At 39.4% G+C, this 20,506-nt stretch overlaps 1 protein-coding gene across 2 annotated transcripts in view; it reads left to right on the top strand.

Moving 5' to 3' along the window:
• Positions 1-20,506, top strand: part of AMPH (amphiphysin) — a 123,780-nt gene that overhangs the window by 48,137 nt on the left and 55,137 nt on the right. For both annotated transcript variants that reach the window (XM_050320083.1, XM_050320075.1), the window contains exon 2: positions 9,640-9,720. In XM_050320083.1, coding sequence (XP_050176040.1) covers positions 9,640-9,720 — 81 coding nt within the window. The remainder of the gene's footprint in view (positions 1-9,639; positions 9,721-20,506) is intronic.

Genomic DNA, 20,506 nt, shown 5'->3' with positions numbered 1-20,506 from the left:
AATGGGGCCCAAAGTAGAAGATGAGGTAAATGAAGTTGTCACATGAAGTGACATGGTATGAAAGTGAAATGTTATCAAGGCAGTAAATAAAATACTTCTTTGATTGTTGATGTTTTTTGGAGGGACCAGTATTAAGGAAAGTGTCTGCTTAACAGTATGTATTGAGGACAAACCTAAGGAGAGTAAGAAAGTGAAGGAACTGGTAAGAGAGAGGGAAATAAAATGTAATGAGGAGAATCTAAGTGAGCCTGAGTGCACAGCTAGTTTCCAGAAGGCTGAGACATGCAGGTGACTACTAGAAAGCCATTCAGGTACTTTTCAGCTAGATGAGTAAACTCCAAGGTATCAGTAGGCAGAAATAACAACTGGCAGAATTATTTTGTTTAATTCAACAGAGTGGTGTTTTGACTACTTTGGGATGCAGTAAAGGACACAGAAATTCAGACAAAGATATTATTGCTAATTGTTCAGGCAGTTAAATTTAGATCTTGTTCAACCAAAAGAGCTAATCAATCTCTTCAAGAAGTATGAGAGCAACAATAGCCAGAGGAGGGCAAAGAGATTGTCTTTCAGTTCTTTAAGAAGCCTTTTTATCTCACTCTTCCTCTTCTGTCTAGCTCTAGTGCAAATACTCTGAACACAGCAAATTTTTGTATTGCAAAACTCCTATTGACAGGAGGACGGCCCAGAGGTTAAGATGCTGGTGTATAATAATCAGATTTTGGTTTACAATTAACATTCTCTGAACTTAGTGTAGAAGTTACTTACCTTTCTGGTACCTTTTTTTTGCCCGATGGTAAAGTGAGCAAAGAGCAAACCATTAAGCAATTTTGTGAGGAAGAAGAACATTCAGAAGTTTGAGGATCATAGATGTTGCTATGCTCATAGCATAGTTCAGTTCAGGAGCCTGAGGTCTAGGCTACTTGAGTTGTATCTCGACTTGCCTCAAGCTGCTGCAATTCCAGAAGACACTTTCACAGGTCCTGTGTCATGTTTTCCACCTGCACAGGTGTGTTTGAGACATCCTGTGCCATCTGAGGTGCCTGTGGGAAGACAAATGAATCAAACCCTTGTTTTTTCAAAGTTGATTCTTTGGTTTTAGCTTGCTCCCTATTCTCTCATAATGGTTTGCCTCCCTCTTAATTCTTTCTTTGATTTCTCACTCTTTTTTTCTCTCTACACCTTGGTCTGTGTTGTTTATTCTTTCTTTCCATTTTGTTTCCCTATTTAAGCTGCATTCCGTGAAAAGTACCATTTCAGCATCTCTACTTTGATTCTGTTCTCTGTTATATAGGCTGGTCCTCTGTTATGTAGTCTAGGGAACAGTTTGTTTATTTTTTGAAATACATGGCAGTTCTTTGAGGCTCTTTCAGGTTTTCACATCTGCTGAGGATAAGCACCTTTCAGAACACATGCAGAGAGTGTCTGATGAGCCACCTTATCATGTGGGAGAGCCCCATAGCATTAAGCCCTGTGAAGTTCCTAAGACACAAACAGGAGAAGTCCCTAGCAGTACATTGTCATAGCTGTTAGTATTCCTCCCCTTTTCATAAGTGAAAAGAGGCCTTTGCAAACTTGAAAGCTCATCCTTCAATCTTCTTAAATTTTTACCATCCAACTGAGTTTTACTTTGGACTTCTTAGGATCACGCTTAATGAAGAACAGTAGCCACCTACTACTGGGTTAAATTTTGCAAGGGTACATACTTCTAGTGGACCAAATTTGCTGGATGTTACAAAAGAAAAGGGTGAGCAAAGGTCTGCCTACTCATTGTGGTACACTGCAGTGTGCAAGTCAGTGTACTCTGTAAAGTACTTTCTGGTTTTAACCAAATGATCAAGGACTAATGCAGAAGTCTGTGGCTTCATTCTGAAAGCAGTCATAATCTTGTTTATTTTGCGGCCCACTTTAGAGCATTTTTACATTATCTGGGCAATGATGTACAATTAGATTCTGTAATTTGTGGAAAAGTTACTATAATAATCTCTCGTGGCATAGTGTTCACATCTATCATTTAGGCTGCATTAGAAAGACCACATCTCCCTCTTTCAATTTTGATTAAGAAAATATAGCTTATCATAGTGTTTTGTGTTTGTCTGGGTGTTATTCAATACTCTTGTTAAACAAACTGTTCCCATGTGTCACGGTATTTTACAATACTCAAAGCATCAGCAAGCGAAAGCTTACAAAAACTTAACAAAAGAAAAGCATTTATAAGAGAAGTGCACCTTTGTGCTTCTTTAAACAGCAAATACCTTATCAGAGCTTAACCAGGACAATCCAGCAGTAAGAAAAATCCATCAGATCTATAAAATGTGAAGAGGCAACATCAGGAATTCATTGAAGTGCAATTTGTTAGTGGTTGGGAGAGGGTTCTGCAGGAGCATCACTGCACACTTATGTATCTTCCCTGGGAATCTTCTTTTGAGGGGGTTTGGAGACAGGTTAGTATATTACATGGACAACTGGTCTAGCCTGTAGAGTCATCTCTATGCTCTTCTGTACTGGAAAATGCCTGGTACCTAGCAGCTACCCTCTTCTAGTGCAGTGCTAGGGCTGTTTTTCATCCATTCGTGCAGTTCAGGATATGACTTTTCTTTGGCTTTGTGACTTTTGTTGCCTATGTCATATATTAGGATAGCAACTGTGGAGTTGCAGTCCTCCACTAAATGATACACTGCCAACTGCAGTTTACTCTCGTGGCCTTTTCTCTAGGACGTGACCCACTGTGTCAAACTGGAGCGATGAAATTCAGTGTAAATGATGAGCAAATTAGCATTATTGTGCCCAGTGTAAGAGAAGACATTGGAGGAGGCTGGGGCACAATTACCAGTACAATAATAAAAATATAAAATACATTATGTGACAGTGAAGATTAGCTATAATTTGATGAATGATCAGTTGTTCTGTATGGCATTAGTAGTGCAAGTGTGGGCAGAGAAAAGGAGTGGTAACTACAGATGACCTAAAGCTGATCTAGAAACCTCAGCTAAGTTTAGTCATTTTGTAAGATCAGTAACAGAAACCAGCACCACACAAAGCAATTGCTTTAGTCATGACCTTTATTCCAGTCTTTCTGCATTTTCTGTAGTAAATCTTAGTAAAATGCTCAGTGTTCTGTATTAATCAGATTTTCAGGCTTTTCCAAGTCTGTCAATGACAAAGGGATTTTTTATCCAGAATAGAGGCTCAGGCAAACATTTGTCACCTTCAGCTGATGTTTCTGCAGGAACACAAGGGTGAAATAGCAAAGGCTGAGTTCTTGAAAGTATATTTTCCATGCTATATGGCCATATGAAGTTTAGTTAACCACTTGGACAAGAGAAGCAGTTGAGCCTCTCTTGTTGCACCACAGCTATGCTGGGATTGAAATATTCATAGCAGAATTGACACTGAGCAATACACTATGCTACCTCAGACACAGGCATCTTAACTCCATTATAAAATCCTAATTTATACCTACTGAGTGTGTTCAGCACTAGAGAAAAAATTACCAGTTTTTTAAAAAATCCTATATTATTATTTTTCTAATTATGAAATTCCATCTAATTTTTAATCGTACCATGTAACAATACTGAAAATATCTCATTACCCATCTTTTCTTGCAGACCATATTTTGAGATTTCAGTGCTGAAGCGAAATGGAGGTGGCATCATGACAAAATTGTTTTGTTATTAAATGCCACCCAAGTAGATTTTGAGTAGTTAGATAGCTTTGTATTAGCTGCACTAAGCAAATAGTTCGAAAAGCTCTATGCTTACATATCTTTCATCCACTCCACTGTCTCTTCCTGCCTCTCTTTGCAGTGGAACAACCACGTAGCATCCTTGTAATGATTCTCTCTCTGGTTTCACTTCAGCTACCCGTGTGCTAACAGTGAGGAGGTGGGAATCTTGTGTGACTTCAGTGAGTCTTGAGTATTCTATTTCTTGTGCTTAACACCCTGCTGTCGTGCATGGATGAGAGTCAGTAGATAAGTTTTGAAATTAATTCTGCACCAGGCTTCATACTTCAATATGTTGTCCTCCTAGCTAACTTTTATTTCTGGAATAAACAGGGTTTCTTAAACTTTGCTCCTACACTTCTCAAATACCAACTGGGTATCATGGATCATGCTTGACTTTCCTATTTCACTTTTTTATGGTTTTGTGATATTGGATGCTTTATATAACATCCCATCGCATGAAAAAAAAAAATTGTGTTTTTAAACATGGGTGTCCCTGGAAAACTGCACATATTAGTCATGCAACCCTAATATTTCTTTTGCAGGTTGTAGAAGAGTCAAGTACTAGGAAAAAATATATGTTGCAGAATAATGTTGTGAAAGTACTGCAGAATAGTGTTATAGATGCATGAGTTTGCATCTGTTGAGATCCAGAGCACTTTGCTGGTTTTGAAAGATTTTGGACAGGGAGTCCATGACAATGTTTTTGGACTGTTTGTTTTGCTTTTCATACTGGTGTTATTCTGTTAAATTCCCTTAAATGTGCTACTTGTGGCAAGTTAGATTAGCTTAATTTTTTCAATATTTTAACAGTCCTTGGGATTTCCAATTAAGTCTTCTCCTTGGTAGCCCTGTCTGAGCAGTCATGTCTTCCTACCCTGAGTGGTTTTGAATGTGTTGGTTGTTCTTTAAGAATACTGATGTGTGACTGGGGATGATGTATGTTGGGATGTCTGATGCTGCTGCTCTGCAGGAAGCTGAGCTGCTCTTGAGGCAGCTCCTGGGTGGCCACAGGCTACATCAGAGAATAACTTTCAGGGTTTTTTGGTTGATGCTGGTTTGGGGTTTTTTGTGGGGGCTTGGGGGACGTTTTGCATTGGTTTTGGATTGGGGCTTTTATTTGTTTATTTATTTATGTATTTATATTTTTTTCTTTCCTTGAATTGCCATAGTCTTAAAAACTTTTTTAGGGGAGGATGGGTAGGTCTCTCAGGATGGTAGTTTCAGCAGCTATTATAACACTGTCATTCTTGCCTCAAGACAAGAGTTTTCAATGCAATCAAGCTTTCTCAAGCTAATCTGTAATTTATTTTATTGTATTGGTTTCCTTTCTTCAGTACGTTATGTTATCAACATTCACTTATCAACAATCACTTTGAAGTTGATCATTTGAATTCAAGTTCTTTATAGAACTGAATGTATTGTTTGATAAATAAAACCACTTCAAAAACTAAAGGAGAACTGTTTAGTCTTATATCTTCTGAAAGTTTGCTGAAGATGCAGCATCCTCAAATGGAAATATTCTTGCATTTTGTATCTAGAAGTGTACTCTTGATGACTTTTATAAGTTATATCAGACATGCTTGCTGTTCTTACTCAAATGTTACGTGTTAGTGTGGAATCTGCCATATGTTATGTCAGTACCACATTGTCTCACGATTCCTCTCTGCATGTATTTACTTGACAGCATCTATGTTTATCATCGTATCAAATTTAGCTTTTACTTCATTCTCAGTGCTTAATTGGACTTAAATATATTCTTAGCAATATATATATTATATACCTGGATCAACACTGATACCCATTTTAGATTTTTTTTTTAATCTTTTTATGTTATTTTAAGAGAAAACTTACTGGTAGCTAATTTAGTTTAATTGTATTAAATGAGGTAACTTTTATCCTGGATTTTTTTTTTTCAGAGAGTGATCGGCTTTTTAAACAATTTTCAGAAGACTACAGAAAACTTGACTATTGAGATTCATTTCATGACTCTTTCTTTAATTTTTAAAATTTATTTTATTGTAAATGGTATAGGCTGTTCATACACATTGATAGATGTTCTCAAACCTAACTTAAAACACTGTTTCTCTGTATAGGCATGCTAAGAAAAAAAAATACTAGCCGCCTGCCTTCCCTACATTCTGGCCTCATTCCAGCCCTACAGGCCACTGAATGTTTAGCAACATCTTTGGACCCTCTGCTCTTTTTTTTTTCCAATACTTGAATACCAATCCGTAATATGGGTCACCTACCACATGAGCCTAAAATAAAACATTTGCCACTTATCGGTACAGATCTCCCTTCTTTGGCATGTCGTAGAGCCCACTAAGGCTTTTGTGAAACACTGTCTACCATTCTTCTGCCCTCATGGGCCACGATAAACTGAGCTATTCCTGCTACTAAAGCTAATGTTTATCTGTAAGGGTGGTTGAATTGAGGCTTAAGGGGGAGGTTAGACACATGCTGCTCCTGAGCACAATCTTCATTTTACCATCAAGAGCCATCAGATGCTTTCCAATAACTTGAGTGTTTCAAATCTGTTTTCCCTTGTTCTAAACTTAGTGCTAGTAGCCTGTCTACTTGCCTAATCCCTGACTCTGTGTAAAAAAATTGCCTAATCCCTGACTCTATGTAAAAAAATGACTGTGTTTAAAATTTATTTCAGCCTGTCCACGGTGGGGGGAGTTGGACTTAGAGGAACCCATATGTAGGGCAGACAAGCCTTCACCTGGCCTTAATCCTACTCCAAAGACACCTTATAGGTGCTGATCTAACTAAGCAAAAATAAACTAACTCTAGACTTTTCTTGGATAGAGACTTCCACTTTGAGACACAAGTGCTGGAGGGTGGGTCAGTTTCTAAGACTTACCTCAGCCTGGCAATTTATCTATTTAGACTATCAGTGGTAAAGTTATGGTTACAATTGGGTTGGTTGTAAAAGGCTGAGCTATACATTTAGTGGTGCATGGAGGTATATGGATGGGGTCTAAAGGGACCTGTGAGGAATAGTTTGGTTTAGCTCCAGTCTGCTCCACTGTCTCTATATGGAATTGTGGGGATGGGATTAGGATTGCATTTAGGAAAAGAGTAAGTGAACCTCAGTTATCTGTGTATGAGGCATGTGCTTCAGGATTTCCATGAGAGTAAGTAAAAATTTACAACTTTTATTTCCAACCATATGATATATCTGTAGTTCTGATCTGCATTAAGAAAACTGAGAAACGATGTTATTAATGATTATTTAATGGAGTTCTGGGTTGGTGTTTGCAGAGGCTAAATTAGTAACACTGCATCTTAGTTCAGCTAAATACCTGTAGAGAAATTTTAAGTTGTAGATAGGATAAAAAAAACCCAAACCATAGGAGGTAGGTACTGTAAGAGGTTATTCCCTTCTGAGCCTGGCACTGTTGGGCCTGAGTGCATATTTGGAGACATGAATGTGTGTCGCTGATATTTTGGAAAAAAAAGAGTCTATCATGACGACTTTTCTTGCTGTAGTTTCTTATCTATGTTATGAATTGCTCAGACTACAGTTAACATGCTACTTCTTGCTGTGAACATAGTTTGAATGTATTGCCGTGATCAGGAGGCTTACCTGGCAGCCACCTCTTTGAAGAGGAGATGTTGATTTTAAGAAATCCACCTGATGCAGATCAAAGTTGGGGGCAGACTGTTGGTCTCACTGGTGACGAGGAGCAATGTGATGATTCAAAATATTAAATTGATTCCTCTGTAAAACTATCTGTGATACTTTTTATGAGGAGGTTGGTGATGACAGTGCATGAGGTTTCTGGGACTAGCCAACAGTCTTAAAAGCAACCCAAAATGCCCATATATGCCAGAAAATGCACATCACTATTGGCAGCAAAAGGTTGGTCTTTGCCTTTTTTTCTTCTCTGATATCATTCTGTCTATCTCTCTGCTGTAAATATGTCAAAACTTCCTTGATGTTTCACATGCCATATCCACAGGTATGTGAGAGACTGGATTATTATATTAATTATTGGCTTGGACCAACTTAAGTGTGTGTGTGTAGGGGGGAAAGGACAGGTTGAATTTCACAGAAGTGAGGTGATGATGCCCTGTCCCACATCCCAGCCCCTGCTGTCAGTGGGCGACTCCCGAGCAGCTGTCAGTCAAAGGCAGCCCAGGAGCACTGCCTACATCCCACCTCAGAGCCCTGACCCAGCCCAGGATTGGCTGGCACAGTGGGAGCACCACTCCTTACCTTACCCTGGAGCCCCAGAGTGGCCGGTGGGCTGGGAGTCTCACCTGGGAGGGATGGCCACAGGGGGCCAGAGCACATAAAAGCAGCAGCAACCTGGTCTCCATTTTGGCTTGAGACCTACAACCTGGCCTCGTGGAAGCTGGACTTGCAGATGACTCATGGTGGTAGCTCTTTTCTTCTTTCTTCTTACTCTTTGTCTTTCTTTACTACTTTCTTAGTATTTTGGGTAACTTGGGACCAAATGGATTGGATTTTGCTAGGTTGTATGGGTTAGCATGTGCTAAATCAGTACTTTGTGGAATGGTTTGTTTTGGTTGCATGTTACCCTTTAAACTTTTGCCAAGACCTCTTATTTTCTGAAGTTTACCAGTAAAAGTACCCTGTGAGAAAATGTGGAGCTTTTCTCTTTTGTGCTCTGTCTTAACGTGTTAAAAGAGCCAAGGGCTCTTCTAAAGATTTGTTGGGTGAATTTTTGGAACCTTATATATTTTTGAAGTAAAACTCCCTGGGTGAGCTCGTAGCTTCAGTCCTAGGGTCTTACAGGGTGGTGGTGTATCAGCTTCATGACCACCCTGACCCCCGGTTTCCACTGTAACAATGCTCACCGCACCGTTGTGCAGCCTGATGTTGTGGTGTGGGGCTGGCTGGGCTTGGGAGAGGAAGGTGGTCAGAAGGAGAATATAGCAGTACTGGAGCTGCACATTGTTTGTTGAGAAGAACAGATGGCGTGATGCTTATATGTTTATTCATAGTGTCTGTTAATTGCTACTGTTTCAATTTCATGGGGTTGGTGGGTTTCGTTTTGTTTGCATTTGTTTGGGTTTGATTTTTCCTGTGAAAATTGAAAGTTTGGTCAATTTGTCATAGGAGAGCAATCTGAACATCACTCTGTGAGATGGTTCAGTTCCACATACATGTATTCTATAAAGATTCAGGGGTTGCTTAACAAGCAGGGTGAAGCCTCTTTGCGGGTATGTGTAAATCTTCAGTATTAAAATGAATGAATAGCGATGGGATTTAATAGTAGAATGCATTTATTGTAGTTAAATACAGTGTAAAGTGTAGATTTGTCAAATTACTTTTGAGAGTGCCGATTGACTCTTATTGTATATTTATTATCTAGTGGATGACAATGCACTTCTGAATTAATGAGGTGAGAAAAAAATGAACACAAAGTTTTAAATAAGCATCAGCTATAACAGTTTCTCATGCCACCTCACAACTCATTATTTTCTATGACTTTATGTTGAAAATCATGCAGATAAGAATAATGTTCAATGTAGTGAACCATAAACAGAAGAAAAACCTAATTAATTTATTTTCTTTCTTTGTCTGAATTGGAGAAAAACTTGCAGTGCCAGCAAAATTCTCTCGTTCTTCCTTGCTTTGAAACCATGGAATTCTTTGCTAAAAGAGAAGTTGTTTCACTAGAAAACAAAACCATATCCCACCAAGGACTCTATACTTTGAAGTATATTTCCACACACACCACATACTCCTGCTTTTATCTTTTGTTTTTATTTTGACACAAGAGTTTCTTGTGTGAACTTTAGAAGCTGTAGTGCCTGAGCACCCCCAAAAATAAAATACTATTTAAGCCTAACTGCAAGAACAGAAGTGTTGAAAGTAGCAGTATTTTTGTTCTGTGACATAAATAATAAATTATTCCTTTTTCCTTTCAATATAGGTACTTCAAAAGCTTGGAAAAGCAGATGAAACTAAAGATGAACAGTTTGAAGAATACGTTCAAAATTTCAAACGGCAAGAGGTCAGTTATGTTTTCAGTTTCTTTAATTATGTTGTAAGAATTGCTGATTTTGAAGGTGTTACAGGGTAGCAGGTAGGATTTTTTTTTTTTTTTGGGTGGGTAGAAGATTTCATTCTTCTGTTTTCAAACGGAAATAATAGTTGGCTTTGTGTGTGCAGAGGGCTAAAAACAATGTGATAGTAAAAGGATGTACTGTAATCACATGTAGCAGCATCATTCTTGAACCACTTGAGATTAGCAGAGTGACAGCAGATTCTCACCAATGTAATTGAGAACAGAACCCAACCCCAACTAAATGCAGCCTAGTGTTTACCTTCTTACAAAGAAGAGAAATATTTCCTTGGTTTTGTTTTATGGACTATTTTCATCAGTGCTACATAATAATACTGGTTTTATAAGAAGTGAATAGTTTAATAGGTTCAGTATGCATATGTGTTGTAACTTTCCCTGTGGGTGCTGGAGTCTGTGGTGGCAGTGCTGATAAAGCACTACTAGGGAGCAGCAGTGCTCAATTCCTCTTAGTGTTCTAAACACAATACAGGGAAACAAAGGTGCCCCAAAGAGTCCATAACCTACTTCCAATGCAATCCTAAATTCTAACCCCAATTACTTGTTGCTTTGTTGGACAGACTTTTTGGCTCTAAGGTGATGAATTATATAGTGCCTTTCTAGTACAAATTAATGCCTACCTCGAGCTGTGGTAATACCACCAAGAAAATAGTCTTTTTATGTAAGTATGAACTGTTGTATCTGTCGTCTTTGTGAGCTGTCATTTAGAGCTCCTATAGAAAAGCACTGGAGGGTGAGAACTAATCCCACATATTTTACACAATGTAAAAATTGGCTGATGTCAGTTTTTGCAGTCTCTCCTCTGAATCAGTCCTGTCCACCACATGCACTTTTCTCCTTTTCACATAAACACAAACCCTGCATCCTGACTGCTAGGATGCTTATTAACTCTTTTGCATCTTATGGTCACTTAGTCTTTATTTTACTCTCTCAGTGTAGAAGAGAGGGAAGTTTTAGGTGCCATTAAACTGTTGTCTAGATCTTTCCTCTTCAGCAAAGAGGAAAATACTGGGAAGTAAAAGAATCTATTTTTCTGAGAGGAGTATTCCCTCCCTCAAACTTTTTGAGGTCAGGAAGATGGTGGGAATTATTAGGTCTGAAGAAGCTTTGAAACTCTGCAGAGGTGTTATATTTCCCCTTTTATTCCCCTTCCATTTTTCCAAGTCTTCTTGACTTCTTGATTGTCCCTATGTTGTTGCTTATCTTTGCTGTTGGTATCCCGGCTGTTTGCACAGCTAGTAGCTGTATTTCTATAAAGGTACATCTGTAAGGGGATTTTTGGCGTAGAAGGATCAATTGGAGCATCCCCAAGAAGAAACAGAGTTTGTGGGATTTTTTTTTTTTTTTAGTTCAAAATTCTGAGAGAAATTTAGAAAAAAAGAGGTGAAAGAGAAAACACATCTTCTTTAAGCAAAATTACATCTCAAGTATTGGGGTTTTTTCATCCTTCAGAGAGAATTTTCTGTAATGGTGATTTTCAGCTGAAAGTCTTACCTAGGGCTAAGGAGGATCTTAGTATTACTTTTATTTTTATTATTCCCCTTCGATGTACAGAGAGACAGTAATAAACAGTCAAGGACTCTGCAGGAACTGCATGATGCTAAATCTAGATACAAATGTGACTTGGGACCAGAGAGGCAATTGTGTAGGGAGTACAGAGGGAACGACTACAACTCTCAGGAGGGGCACATGCAGATTAGGCTAGTTCCATTGGCACACAAAATGAGAGAGATTGTTTTTATATTTATTCATCTAGTTGCACATGCTTATTGTGCTTTCACACAGTTGTGCTCAATTCTTCAAATATAAGGGGGGAAAATGCTGCAAAAGCACTCTTTCTGCCACAGTCACCAATAGGAAGCATATAAATAGCTTAAATTCTCTAAGTATAGTCCTTGCTTTGATTTACAACTCATTAGCAATGCAAAGATATGAAGCATTACAATGTGCATCTGAATTATTACTTTACTAATAATGCCTTGCAGAACTTCTGTGAACTCAAGCAGCCATCTCTTCTTGGTTTACATTCAGTTCTGCTTTCAAGGTTAGTTTTGATACTCTAGAGCCTTTAGAAAAAAGACAAGTTCAAGTCTAGATACTGAAGAATAAAAAGGCTGCCTGGTTGAGAGATCATTGAGCTGATGTTCATCAAACTGTATCAGGAGGCTTGCAAGCAGAACCACCTGTGGTAGAGTCTTCTCATCTATTTCACTTCCCTTCAGGATTATTTGACTCCTTGGTGATCACTGGCAAACAAGGCCATGGCAGAGGCATTTTGAGAGGACGTCCAGACTTTACTTGCAATCTCACTTAGCAATGATTTGTCTGTTCCCTGAGCATTTCACCTACCCACGGTTCATTTTCAGAAACAGTATCACTTCAGTTCTGTGTCTCTTTGCAAGTTCTTTGTTGCAGCTGGTGCCCTGTGTCCTCTGGGCATCTTGGTAAGCTGGTAAATGTGAAAATGGTCTGTTTCTCTTGTCCCCTGCCATATTGAGCCTGCAACACTTGGGAGCTCAGCTGATCTTAAGTATAGAATGATGTTTTTTTAATATTCTCCAAATATAATAAATCAGGACTCTCACTTCAGCTAGGGAAAGGATAGAAAAAGGGAAGGGCTCATTATCCAGGAAACAGATAATTGAAAACCTTAAATCTTAACATGCTATTCTTTGTCTGAATAGCAGATCAGATGGTGGGTATGTACCAAACTCAGCAGAAGGCTATGTGTAATGATACGTGCAGCAGAGCTATCTGGATAAAAAGCTCATGTAGATTCCCCAGTGATCCATTTCCATCTCTTTCTGAATACAGTTGGATACAAGCCCCTTCTGGACTTGACAACTCAGAGTTGATTTACCCAGATGAATCACCATGGAGAAATTGAGTCATCCCATGTCCAGAGAGAACAGAGCACAGTTGCTTTGCAGAGCCCCAGGACTTTCTCTATCAGAGGCAATAAGCTGCTGCAGCTGATGCCAACAATAAAAACATTGAGATTTTAAGAAGTGAATACAGCTGTTTTTCACCTTCCACTTAAGTTGAAAACTGAAAATTGCCACTCTAAATCAAAGCTTGTGGAACAAACAAAATGTGTAAACTCATATGTGACAGTATGACACAGATTTTCAGTGTATTGCAAGAAATTTCTTGAGGCTTAAGCATCTTACACGTTCTTTATTTGACAGAAAGCAGCAATTGCCTTTATACCCATATATATTTTAATGACTCACAGTACTGGCTTTATTTTTCCATGAGAGCAACATTCTATTTCATGTATATGCATATTGTCCTCTCATTTTTCTATATGTAGTTATGAGACCTCTACTTTACAGACTACAGTTAAAATATATTTTAGTGTTTAAACCAAATAACTTTATGTATTGTATGTACACACGAGATATAGTAGTTACTACTACAAAAGCAACTACCTACAGCATGTTGTTAGAAAAATGTCAAGTGCTAGTTGTTGCTAGTTTACAGAATTAGGTGAAAATGAAAAGCCTTTTTTTGCTGTTGTTGAGTGAGCAGAACCTGCTTCTGTGGACTGCTTTGTTTATTGTCTACCTCATAATAAGAACTGCTCCTTGAGTGTAGTTCTTAGAGGTCCTGAAAAGATTGATCCTGGCCAGATCTTCATTTCACACAACCGTGCTCAGCTGCCTTACAGCTGTGTCATGACTTCGTGTAAAAGTTGGTCTCTGACACAGTTAACATTTATTGAAGTGCTCTTTTTGCATCAGCTGATGCACTGATTTTTTAAACTTATTAATGAATTAAGATACCCAAGATGAGATTCACCACCCACACATAGGCAGCAGATGTGCCTCATAATATCCCACCTGGACACCAGCTGTTACTCAGACAGATCCCCATGGCTTTGACCACAGTCCTGTCTCATACATGCTGGCTCTGTGATTCTCTTGAGCACCTTGTGACATCCAAAGGAGGGCAATGAAGATGGTGAAGGGCCTTGAGGGGAAGCTGTTTGAGGAGCAGCTGAGGTCACTTGGTCTGTTCAGCCTGGAGAAGAGGGGTCTGAGAGGAGACCTCACTGCAGTTACAACTTGCTCATGAGGGGAAGAAGAGGGACAGGAACTGATCTGTTCTGTGTGGTGACCAGTGACAAGATCCGAGGAAATGGCTGGAAGTTGTGTTGGGGGAGGGTTATTGGGTATTAGAAAAAGGTTTCTCACTCAGAGGGTATTTGGGCACTGGAACAGGCCCCCCAGGGCAGTCCTCACAGCACCAAGCCTGTGACAGAGTTCAGGAAGTGTTTGGACAATACTCTTGGGCGCATGGTGTGACTTTGGTGATGGTCCTGTGCAGAACCGGGAGTTGGAGTCGATGATTCTTGTGAGTCCCTTCCAACTGGGCGTATTCTTGTGATTCTGTGAGTCTGTGATCTCCAGCTGCAATAGACATGTGTTTCGGCTGCTGAACCCTGTGCCTGGAGAGAGATCCAGTTTCAGATTGCACTATCTGAATTGTGGATGTCTTTGTTTCCAGGGGTTGAATGTTTCCAAGTGCTTGTGCTGAACTGGGCAGTGGGGTCTGGAGTGAAAGACAGAAACCCATCAGTTTCCTGTCTCTAATCAGCCTTGTCTGGGTCCTCTAATCCTGCACATGGGCCCTAAATAAGCTCAGCCCTTGGCAAAAGTTACATCATAGGCTCATCCTATGATGAGCAAGACCACAGTGTGTCCTCCCTGGCTTCCAAATGTTGCTCACCAAAGCTGTCAGGTCCCTAAGGTCCAGTTGCTTTTGTCATTTGTAGGTGTGTCACAGAAGGCCCTAGATGGCTATGCTGAGTTTTGACTATTGGACTTTCTTAATTGCTATCCTGACTACACAGGTTGCACTGAAGAGATATTCATTGGCTCTATGACAATGACAAACTCATGTATACAGTAATAGGGGTCCTAATCTAGAGCTGAATAAAAGACATGATGAAGAAAGGGAGGCTCAATACGTATTACAAATAATAATGTGAAATTCAATCTGTATTCTGTAAAGTCTTATTTTCTTTGGGAATTATTAGGTATCTGTCCCAGTTTAAATGGGACAAGGGTCTTTTGCTGAGGATGAATTAGGAGGAAAAGACCCAAACTTCTTTTTCTAAGCAATTATAAATCCAAAATTAAGAGGCTCCGATTGAAGGAGAACAAGTTATGGAAAAGGGAAAACAAAAAAATAACAGCCCTTTATTAAAAGGTATGTGTGTATTAACAGGAACACGAAAAAACTAAGTAAAACAACCAAGCAATACTCCTATACCCACCAATAATCCCCTTCATAGAGTCATAGAATCATAGAATAGATTGGGTTGGAAAAGACCTCTAAGATCATCAAGTCCAACCAAGAACAAAACTGATGAACCGGCAAAAGGGAAATTTAAATAGTTCAATTTTTAGCACCCTTTGGTGCAGTTCCAGCCACAGTCAGCAGGGGGCGCCGTCGGGTCACTGGAGATGCAAAATTTGTAATGTCCTGTACCGTTCACCAGGTGGCGCTGTTGGGTCACTGAAGGTGCAGGACTTGTGGTGTCCTATTGTAGTCACCAGGTGGCGCTGTTGGATCACTGGAGGAGCAGAACTTGTAATGTCCAGTGCCCGTCACCAGGTGGCGCTGTGAGATCCTTGGCTGACGCCAGGTTGTGGGTGGGGGGGAAGAAGGGGAAGGAAAAACAACAGCAATAAAACAGAAAGTTCTCCCAATGGAAGAAAACTCACAAACTTCAGCTGATTAAGGTCCATTGTAAGCAGGGCCTGCAGCCAGCCACAGCTGAGCCAAGAGCAACAGCAAAAACTCCCCTCCGACAGGAAAAAAACAAAGAAACCCGGCAGTGTCTGCAGCCCGCAGCAGCCTCCCCTCAGGGTAGAGAGACTGAGCTCTCTCCCCAGCCTCCACCCCCTTCCAGTCACACACCAACCAACTCCTCCCCCTTCGTTGTCAAGGAGACTAATCTCGGCCATTAGTGGGCCAGGGCTGATTCTTTTGTTCAACTAATGGCCCATATACAGAGCACACACACACACACACACGACAGGGGGAAGGGAAAGAAAAATTCCTTGCTAAAATCGGAACTATGACAGTATCTCATGTATCTGTTTGAACATCTTTAAACCTAACTTACCTCCTTCTCTTAAGACTCCCCTCATTTTACTGGTCGTGTGCATGGTCTTGAGATGGATAAAAGAATCCAGGCAATCACAAAAACCGTGAACTTTAAAATTACTCTGAATGAGAGACTCTATTACTACTTAGCTGATACTCAGATTTTCTTGGTTATCTGTAGAATCTCATACTAAACTGCAGGGGATTCTTAGTACTTGTTAAACTGCAACATATTATGTGTTTAATATAGTTCTGTCCATAGGAGACTCCTTTGCTGAACAAAGATGATGCCAAGTGTTGTCCCTGGTAGATATTCTGAAGTAAACCAGACATAGGAAAACACAGTCTAACCTAGTGGGATGGAGCTTTTTTTTATGCAAACCAAAAAGTGTTTGTATGCAGGGGGACTGAATGTGACAGAGCCGTTTGGGACAATCCAAAAGTGTACTTCAGATACTGGATGATCACTAAGCCAAACATAAACTATACAGTGTGCAAAGTGTATTGGGACTATGGGAGGAATTTCTCTCCTCATTACCATTCCATCCTGAAATGTGTGTTTAATAATTATCTTATGTATGAAGAACCATTTTTTCCAAGACAAGAATAAACATAGTGTACCATTGGATCTCATCTCAACTTCATTAATTTCCAATCGGGCAGGATATGCAGAAAGGTGAGTCTCTCTGTTTTATGCTACAAAATTATCTCTACAAGGACAGCCTAGATCCATTCGAACTAATTCCTCACTTCAAAGAAGAGAGAGGGTGATCTGATGTTTTGCTTTTTTGATTCTGCCTATTGATTGCTCCAAATCCAAAGTCTAAACCATTGTCACACTGTGCTGGTTTTGATTGCCCCTTGGACATAAACTATTATACCTCTGGAGCTTTAGTAACTGTGCTAGTTGTTTTCTCACAGGCAGTGAAGTTGAATGTTTGAGTTATTTCTGACTATTTTTAGAGGAGACTGGTATATGCTTCTTCAGGAGCCCTTTGGAATGACTGACCCTGGAGACAGCTGACATAGCCCAGCTCTGGGATTGAACATGATGCCGTTCACAACAGTTCTGGAGAGTTTTATATCATATCTATTAATACATAGCTTATATATGTTATTTACAAATGTTGTATGGGTATGCAGCTATAGGCATAAACAGAGGCCCAAGTACATGATCAGAAAGTTTATTGTGTGCATAGATTACTTTTAGCCATAGGACCTGTAGACTCTGCACTTGCTGCCTTTGCAGATCTCAAATTCTCATTAAAACCATTAGTTTGGACCCTAACTTGAGGACATGACTGTGCTTGTAGGAGGATGCAATAGGTGTGAATATAGAATCCTAATTTAGCAGAGAGGGAGGTTTAGCTGTGAGGTGAGGTTGCAATTTCGTTTCAGGTGAGTACCAGGTATTTTCTGTTCAGTCTTCATCTGAAACAGGAACCAATGGTTCAGTGAACGGGTTAGTTAGTTGAGTGTCCCTGCAAGCACAGAGAGTTCTCCCCTGCCTACTGGGAGTTGCTACTACATGAGTAGAGCTCCCTGTTTCTTACCTCTAGAGTTAACTCTTTTTGGATTTGTCCAAATCATCTGAGAAGCCAGTTTGATGCGGTTTACTTGAATTCATTGTGTTATTTAGTAACTAGAACAATGAGATTCTTACTTTTGAACCTTTTTAGTTGACTGGGCCACAAATTTGGTGCTGTTCTGGAAGATACTGGCATGCCTAAAACCTCTGTTTCCAGAGAATGTTGCAGACCCAACTTTTTTCAAGTGATGCACTAGAGAAATATTTCAAACCCCAAATCTCCTACAGATTGTAGCGAGAGAAAAGAAGAAATCCATTTCTTTAAGAAAAATATTCCAAAATTTGGGAGACAGTTCTAGGAACTATAAGGAACCTAATAAATAGGGTACTCTGGTAAGCAGATAGATTTCATACTGAATTATTGAAAGATTTGTCCAAATAGCCTCTTACTTTGTTAAGCTTCTCCTAATAGTCCTTTTCATTCATACTTCAGAGTTCTCTAAAAGACCTACCAGTAAATACTGCCTGAAGTGTTTATGAACAGAGACAGCACTGCTTTATATTGTGACAAATAACAGCACATTGCAGTAAAGAATGTCTTTTAACTATTTGCCTGATGTCTTCGTAATTCAAAAATTCCAGTATTAGAGCAGCAGTAATAATGATCATTTTTCTATGGGCCAGGTAATTAATTAGCCTTTGCTCCAGGTTCAACATTTTTAATGCTCTTGGCTCTCACTAAATTGGAGTGATATATTTGGGTTTTGTATCAAGCACATGCTGTGCTGACCTTTCCTGTAAAGATGTATTGTGTTTACATCCTGCATGTGATATGATAGCAAAATCAAACTCTTCTGTTCTGATTGGAAAGCTGTAAATAAATGATTCCTGGCAAATAGGTCATCCATTCCAATTTTTGTGGAGGCAAGGTGGCCTTTAGTTTCTGAGTGGATGCAACAATTTTTCTAACGCATCAGGAGGCAAAAGGTGATTAGACAGAAACCATGGGTTTTATGGGTTTAATCATTAACTTGTTTTTAGATCTCATCAGCCTCACAGCCAACAGTGAGCTTAATTGTCTTAATTCCAGTGCTAAGATAAGCTTAAATAATAACACCAAGGTTGTGGGTTCGATCCCTGTATGGGCCATTCACTTAAGAGTTGGACTCAATGATCCTTGTGGGTCCCTTCCAACTCAGAATATTCTGTGACATAATAGAGCTGATCCAAATGCTGTTATTTAAAAAGAAAATCAAAACTAAACACACACAAGAATCATTACTACTGAAAAGGCTTAATGCTGCTGTAAGGGTATGTAAGACCTGTGGCTGTAGATGACAAGATCCCGAAACACCAAACCTCCTTATCTCACTGAGTGCATGTGTCTTTAACAACTGTATAATACTGACCATGTAATGAGACTAGGGAGTAGAAAGGTGATATGCTATCATGTTCAAAGCAACAAACTGTTGTTTGGGACATTGCTGTGAAGAGCTGTGTCAACTTCCTAAAGGTGGATGTTGGTTTGGTTCGTTAGCATGCTTCCCTTGCTCATAAGTGAAGTTTAACAGGATTATGTAGTAGATTTTGGGTAATTTTTATATTGAATTTGACCACGTGTGAGGGTAATAGCACTGATTTTTCATGCTGGAGTCTGCTGGAACTTGCATATTGTTATCAAACAATCTGATTGTGAAAGTTTGCTATTAAGTATGCTATTGAGATTTCTCTCTGGAGTTTCTTATATATTATGAAACTCTGACTCATTTTACTTCCTCACGAAGAGCAAAGCATCAGTGCTGTCTTGGGAAATTCCATTTCAAAGGAACACAACACTGGCGAAATGACACCTACTTTTCATTCTCCCTCAAGAAGCTGCATTTCATTTAACAAAATTCATGGCTTTAGTGAAAATACTTGGAGCAGTGGTTTCAGAGCCACTGGATGCTTTCATCTGATAGGCCACAGAGTAGAAAGAATGTACCAGTAAACACCACAAAGAGGCAACATTTAATATGTGACAGTCTATAAAACAGTACTTTTTAAAACCTTTGTATCACAGTTTGGAAGATGTACAAAGCCAACAATGCCGTATTTTCATCCTGTCAAAGTGTGTAGACTGGAGGCACATTTTACAGAATTCATGGGGCTGAGGACTTGTGATGCTAATTTTTATTTCTGGTATTTAGAAAGGTCTAGTTCTGTTGCCATTGAAACTGAGAGATTATCTCTCAAATTCAGTGGGAGCTGGCCCTTGTTCATAGGTGCTTTAATGTCATGTCACACAACATTTGCTAACAAGGAAAAATTCTTATGACTCTATCATACTCAGATATTTCAGTGGTTTGTGACCTGTTAATAACCTAGACTGAAAGAGATGCATGTTAAAATTATTCTTTTGAATGAAGTGTCAGAACTCATAGCAGCACATATGGCAAGATATTTGCGTCATGTTTTACTACTTTGAGTTTTTCTTACACATTTTCCTGAGCAGTGGTTGCCGGTGATGAACGATGCTAACCAAGCACAATAGATCTCACAGTGGGTTAAGGTACCAGCTGTAAAACTGCACAGCAGTTCGGTTATAAGCATAGTGTTCAAGCAGTGTGTTTCCCAGACTTGCCATCTGTGGTGTGCTTGTTAGTCCTAGAGACAAAACCACATTTATATGAGTAAATGTAGACCTCTTACTGGACATGAGGTCAGCTAAGAACGTTCTCAGCCTTCCAGCTGCAGTTTTCTGCTCCTGAAGCACCAGAATTGTTTCAATAACTAAAAATTTTTATTGTATGGGCAACTGTTCAGCTGGAGCATGGTAAAGAACCAAGTTGTTGTATCTTCTGTTTTCACCACAAGTGCTCAGGTTAAAGAAGGTATGAATTGAAAAGATAATTTCTATACCTTCATGTGACTTTTTAGAGTATCAGGGATCCTTCCAGGAGGAGACTGACATGCATAAAAGGGGAACTTCTCTTTCTGCCAAATGTTTGCTGATACTCTTCTTCATACATGAGATCAAGAAATTTGCTTCTGGGTACAATCTCCTTTCGTCTCGAGCAACGTTGATGATTT

Source organism: Myiozetetes cayanensis, unplaced genomic scaffold (assembly GCF_022539395.1).
Source record: "Myiozetetes cayanensis isolate MyiCay16 unplaced genomic scaffold, myiCay2020 scf1, whole genome shotgun sequence".
NCBI classification, from domain to species: domain Eukaryota; kingdom Metazoa; phylum Chordata; class Aves; order Passeriformes; family Tyrannidae; genus Myiozetetes; species Myiozetetes cayanensis.
The sequence above is the reverse complement of the archived record's forward strand: the minus strand, read 5'-3'. Positions and strand labels throughout refer to the sequence as shown.